Source organism: Sorghum bicolor, chromosome 2, assembly GCF_000003195.3.
Source record: "Sorghum bicolor cultivar BTx623 chromosome 2, Sorghum_bicolor_NCBIv3, whole genome shotgun sequence".
In the NCBI taxonomy this organism is placed as follows: domain Eukaryota; kingdom Viridiplantae; phylum Streptophyta; class Magnoliopsida; order Poales; family Poaceae; genus Sorghum; species Sorghum bicolor.
This window is the reverse complement of record NC_012871.2, coordinates 75,224,343-75,230,079: the sequence shown is the minus strand read 5'-3', so window position 1 is coordinate 75,230,079 and position 5,737 is coordinate 75,224,343. Positions and strand designations below refer to the sequence as shown.

The 5,737-nt window shown below is 41.3% G+C and overlaps 1 protein-coding gene across 1 annotated transcript; it reads right to left on the bottom strand.

Annotated features, from left to right (window-relative positions):
- LOC8073132 (XIAP-associated factor 1) lies at positions 272-3,213 on the bottom strand. Its single transcript, XM_002461104.2, has 5 exons — positions 3,036-3,213; positions 2,436-2,571; positions 1,826-1,963; positions 1,613-1,734; positions 272-753 (listed from the first exon to the last, which is right to left on the bottom strand). The coding sequence occupies exons 1-5, from the start codon at positions 3,077-3,079 to the stop codon at positions 600-602; spliced, it is 594 nt and encodes a 197-aa protein (XP_002461149.1). The 5' UTR covers positions 3,080-3,213; the 3' UTR covers positions 272-599.

Here is a 5,737-nt window from a genome sequence, read left to right as displayed (position 1 = left end):
AAAAGCAGCTGTAGATAGTTAGCAATGCAAGGGGATGACGCGTCTTTTGCAAATGCGACAAGGACAAAATCATAGATTTGTGGTTTATTTATTGGGGCAATAGAGTCCTTGCTAGATGACTCACGATAACAGATTCCTGAAAGTTTCTGAAACTAGTAGTAATCTTTCAGATGGAGACGAGTTCCTACCTGCATCTGAAGTTTTGCTGCCAGCTTTACATTCTTGCAGAAGAAAATGAAATAAAAAGCTTAAAAAAAACGAAACAAATGTATTAGGGCATATTATTTTGACTGACCGTACGTCACAGTTTTTCCATGAATCCATAAGATATTTGATATTTCAAGTCTTGCGGCTGTAAACGAGAACATATTTTTTTTGCATAGATTACCAATGCCCACAAGTTTAATGGGAAAATTACCATTTACAAAGAACAACGACCACAGAACCTAGTTTCATCGGTCCTTTCATAACTGTTGTCATTTCAGCTGTACTCTCTCCATTTTTCTTCTTTTTTTGTTTTCCTCAACTGGATCTAAACTGTACTCTTGCTTATGAGGGAATTTATACATCAAGGGGCGTCAAATTACTATCCCCCAGAACTACTTCCCCTTACTTTGGTACAGTATTGATCCAATCAAAACTGCAACTCCAGTTATTGCAACCGTCAAGAGCAGTTGTTTGTTAAGTGAACCAGTAGCAGGTCGCGCTGGCTTTGGTACTGGCTGCTCGGCTGCTGCTGCTGGAGTCCTGTCACTGAAATTTATATCACAAGGTAAGCTTGATTTTCTCAGAATATGCTATTTATCACTGCTAGTTGCTACAGCAATAGTAAAAGCTTGCCGTCAGACTAATTGGCTTTGATTCACTCAAAATGTCATTTATTAGTTGCCACTTGCTACGGCAACAGGACAAGCTTGATGTCAGACTAAACGTAATCCATGTATATGCAAATGATATTCAATGAAGGAATCACTAAGCATAAGACATAGTTTGTTTATTTGCTGAAAACTATATTGAAAGGTTAAATGCTAGTCCTCCATTCCAAAATGTAAGGTGCAACTTCAAATTAGGGGGTGTTTAGTTCCCCTAGAATTCCAAAAAAATTCGGGTTTTGGTTCATCATTTTGCAAAATGGAACTTATAAATACCATGCAAAATTTTTGGCAAAAAGGTGGTTATTCTCCATTTTGGATTTTGGCCTCAGGAGGCCAAAAAAAAAAACCAAAATGAGCCTCAAGAGGCCCTCATGAGGGCAATAAATTCTGCATTTTGGATGGAACTAAACATGACCCTAAAAATTTTGGCATTTTGCATTCCATCATTCCAAAGTAGTTGGCATTTTGTATTTTGCATTTTTTGGAACTAAACACCCCCAGTTACATTAAAATCCACCACCGAAATATATCTTGATAGTGCATTTATTTGTTATTGCAGTAAAACATTTTTCTATAAACTTGGCCAAAGTCAGAGAGTTCTGACTTGGCACAGAACCAAAACACCTTATATTTTCAAACAGTGGGAGTTCCAAGTCACTAATAACACCAATGTAGCTGAATGTTGTCTTGAAAATTGAAGGTATGGAACTGGAGTTACTAATCAGTTGGAAAGTTACCTTGAAAGTTCTGATGCAGCATTTAAAATCGTATGGAACTGGAGTTCATGTCCAATCCATTGGCGAAGTCTGATATACTTCCTGCAACTTTGACAATATTCTGTTCGATTTCCACACACATCCTGTAGCAAACCCACCCTAATTATAACACTGAGAACTGTATCCAAAACTAGTTTCTTGAATAATAGGTTACCATGTGAGATATATCCATACCTGATGTTCAAAAAGATCGACTGCAGGCAATTCAAACTGACAGTATTGGCATGCGAGCATCCTTTGTGGGCATTGTATGCCTGTATGAAGATCCCATATCTCACGTTCTACTGTGTGTTTGCAAAGTGAGCAATTCATCTGTATCCGTAATAAGATTAGTGATGAAGATGAACTAGTAAATTAAGAGGTGGTAAAAATTGGAAGAAAAAAACAGGAGGACGTACATCTATTGCCATCTCTTTAATTTATCTACAATTTACATTAACTTAGTGGCTGACAAAGACACTTTCATTTGTTTACGTTACCTTAGTGGTCACAAGAAATTATGTTGCCTGCCATAAGCATATAAAGAAACTGTGATAACTGTTTAAAGCAACTTTACCTTTTGCTGTCATAATGATTGTAAATATGCGTTCATGTAATGTAGCAGCTTCTTTAGAGTAAGATAATAACTCAGGGGAAAAAAAAGGAGCTAAACAGTAATGCAGGCTTCTGTGCTTCTTAATGTAACACTTAAACTTCAGCAATATTATAATCATGAGTGACAGTGAAAACGATTAGGGGGCACCAAACAATGAATCTGAGAGAAGCTTAGAGTTTGGAACGATACCGGAGCATGGTTTTCATCGTAGTGTTCATCCATAAGCTTCCTCGGAACCATATCTCCACAATGCTCACACTTCTGAAGGTTCCGAGCGCAGTGCGCGCTGTGCAATTCAATGTTTGAAGATGGAATCTCCCGCTGACTATAGAATATAAACAGAGAAATATCGTCAGTAATCAACATATTTAACCCCAGCTGACTAAATAAAGAGCATGGGGAGAATCACAAACTTCACAGTTAACAATGTACAGCTGGCTAAAAACCATACCCCGGACATTGTGGTAAACCGGTAATCATACAATACAAGTACCTGATACGAATATACGATACAGGAAATGTACTCTTGTTCGACAATTTGCAGAAGCTAATCCACAGAGCAACAGTAATCACGTCGCATATCATGTCATGTGTAATTAATCATCACAAAATAAGCCAAGCATCGACGCATGCGAACAAATCAGTGTCGTAAATATGCAGCGGTTGACGACCCCAACCCTATCCTGTCGGCATGGCGGAGGCGGACGAAGGAATCGACCTGTGGCGGGTAAGCGGAGGCGCTGGGAAGGCGAGGGAGGCGGCCAGCAAGAGAGGGAGGGAGAGCGTTACCAGTGCGGGCAGGCGGAGGTGGAGTCGGAGTCCGCGGCCGCCATGGTTGGACAGGGAAAGCGATGGTCGGAGTCTCCTCCGCCGAGATCCACGTCTCGCCCACGCCGAGTCGGGGCGGCGATGGTGCGGAAAAGAGGACGCCAGGCTTTCCTGTTGGGTCGGAGTCGGAGGAGGGACAGGGAGGCTCTGGATTGGTTTACGTGTCATGGTCGGTGTGGGCTCGAGGTGATGCTAGATGGGCTTTGCTCTGTTGGAGCCGAACGGTCTAGAGTATTTTGTTGGGCTTCATGGGCTAAAGAGTAGACTATTGGGCCGGAATGCCATGCTTTGGTGGGCTATTGGCCCGCTCGTTCTCTACTCTTCTTTTTTTCATTCATCAATTGAGGGGAACAGGAAGCAGAGGGAGCTTGGATACGAAGCCACCGTACGAACGGAATCCCCGAGGGGCCGAGTCATCAGAAATTTTCAGAACGTGATGTGATGTGAAATCCAGCCAACTTGTAACCTTGGGCTTGGGTACGAAGCCACCACACGTCGCAGTGCCGCGCGCGACGCCACTATTCTACGAAACGTTCATGGGAAATGAAAGCAAAGCAACGGTCAATTTCCGACAATCATTCTCTTTTCTTTTTTGACAGTGCATATGTTACTTTCTATTTATGGACAGAACAAGAAATTGTTTCTCTTTCTGTTTCGAGGCATTTGATTTTCTTTTCACTTTTTTTTTTGTTGGATCATCCGTTCTTAAATATTTTTTTTTATTTTTAAGAAGCATGTGCTCATAACTTATAAAACGGAATTAAAAAGTATAACTTTCACGGTAAACTTAACAGTACTAACTTAGAAGTGTTTCTAGACAACATAAGTTCGAGGAATAGCTCAACATTGCTAACTTAGTCGTTCTCCTGCATTCTCTTTTATGTTTGAAGAGTCGTTTTTTCTCTTTTTTTGGAAAACTAAACATTTGGAAAATGGGAAGAGGGTTTATAAAAGGGTGGAGGGATGAAATAAAAGTAACTTTTACAACTTATACTACATAATACATTCCATAGAAATGATGATGCACCCTTGTAAAACCAAGATAAAATAATTGCTTTTTAAACTTGTGCAGTGATAATCTCAACATCTGTTTCTTCAATTCGTAGATCTGTAAAATAATTAAATTATAAAATTTAAAATAACAAATACAAAACACAAGTTAGATGCATTATTGTTAATATAGTAACTTAGACAAATAAGTTAGCTAGCATGCAGCACATGGAAAACACAAGATACTTATATAACTTTATACACTAACTTAATCTCGTAGTTAGTAGCCTATACGTAAAAATAGGAATTAGATATATAACTCAGTACAATAAATCTAATGAACTAAGTTACGCTGCATAGCCATGAAAAATGTAATTGACTTTTCTAAATTGAATTTACTATGTATCTAGACACAACTGTATATCTATACACATAGCAAAATCAATATATGTAAAAAAATCAAAATATTTTATAATTTGGAATAAAGGGAGGCATAAATTACACAATACAACTTATGTACATAAGTTGCACAACTGATACACTAGTGTATATAGAAAGTTATGCAGTTATTATACACAAACAAAAGTTATACAATACAAGTTAGCAGAATAGGTTAGCAGCATAACTTAGCAGAATAAGTTAGCAATATAACTTATATGTTATAAGTTAACATACATAAATTGCTACTAGAGAAATAAAAATCTTCGAAACATATAGAAGTGGGATCTAGTTTTGTTCGTCTCGTCACGTTGAACACACCGGTATAGATGGAATTAAAAATAGATACATCTTTTAAAAGTTATAGTAATTTGAAATAAATATTTTGCTTTTTTTATGATAACGTTAAGAGCAGAAGGAAAGAAAAGTGGGTGGAGAAGGGTGGGCGACCGACGTGGATCGTTCAGTAGATTAAAAACTAGCGAACGACCGTATTAATGGAATTGGGGCGCGCGCGCCCGAAGCCATCCCCGGCGTCGACGTCGACGAGCAGTTTCTTGAGGGTTCGTCAGAAATACAATCAAACGGCATGGCCATGGCGTGCGTGCGAATCTTCCGTGAGTCTTCCGCCGGACGACGACGGCAAACGCGGGCTCGGGCGCGCGCGCACGCGCACGCGTAGGCGAAGCTGACGCGCCGCCCACCGATCCTCCTCCTCCTCCTGGGACTGGGACTGGGATGGATGGCGAGATTCCACTCACTACTCGATCGACTTTGCCAGTCGTCGCCACCACCGATCATCATCTCCTCATCCGGGTCGGGTCGGGTGCGTGCGTTTCTTTAGCACCTACGCGCCCTATCTATCTACCTCGACGAGTGACTTGCGAGTTAAAGTTTCTCCGTTTGGAACGCCGGGGGGCCGGTTAATTCTTCCCGGCCGGGTCACCTGTAACCTGTTGCGTGCCTGACTGACTGTCGCTGTTGCCAGCAGCAGCAGCAGCCAGCAGCAAGCTGTGTGTATGGTTGTTGTGGCCTGTGCGCGCGATAGGTGCGGTTGATGCATCGTCGTGGTACTGTGCGTGCCGTTAGGGTCCGTCCCGTCCAGGCGCCCAGGCCCGAGCCCGATGGGGTGACGCTTTACGGGCCACTAACAGCAGGCTTTATTGACGATTAACGAAAGCTGATTAGTCTGTTTCAACAAACTCTTACAGCCTGGCGGGTGGCGGGTGGCGGCA

Excerpts from the sequence above, each read along its gene's own strand:
- LOC8073132 (XM_002461104.2), bottom strand. The coding sequence starts at position 3,079 with ATGGCGGCCGCGGACTCCGACTCCACCTCCGCCTGCCCGCACTG. Across the intron at positions 2,572-3,035 it reads ACCTCCGCCTGCCCGCACTG|TCAGCGGGAGATTCCATCTT; the intron begins GTAACGCTCTCC and ends TATATTCTATAG. Across the intron at positions 754-1,612 it reads GCTGCATCAGAACTTTCAAG|TGACAGGACTCCAGCAGCAG; the intron begins GTAACTTTCCAA and ends TATAAATTTCAG.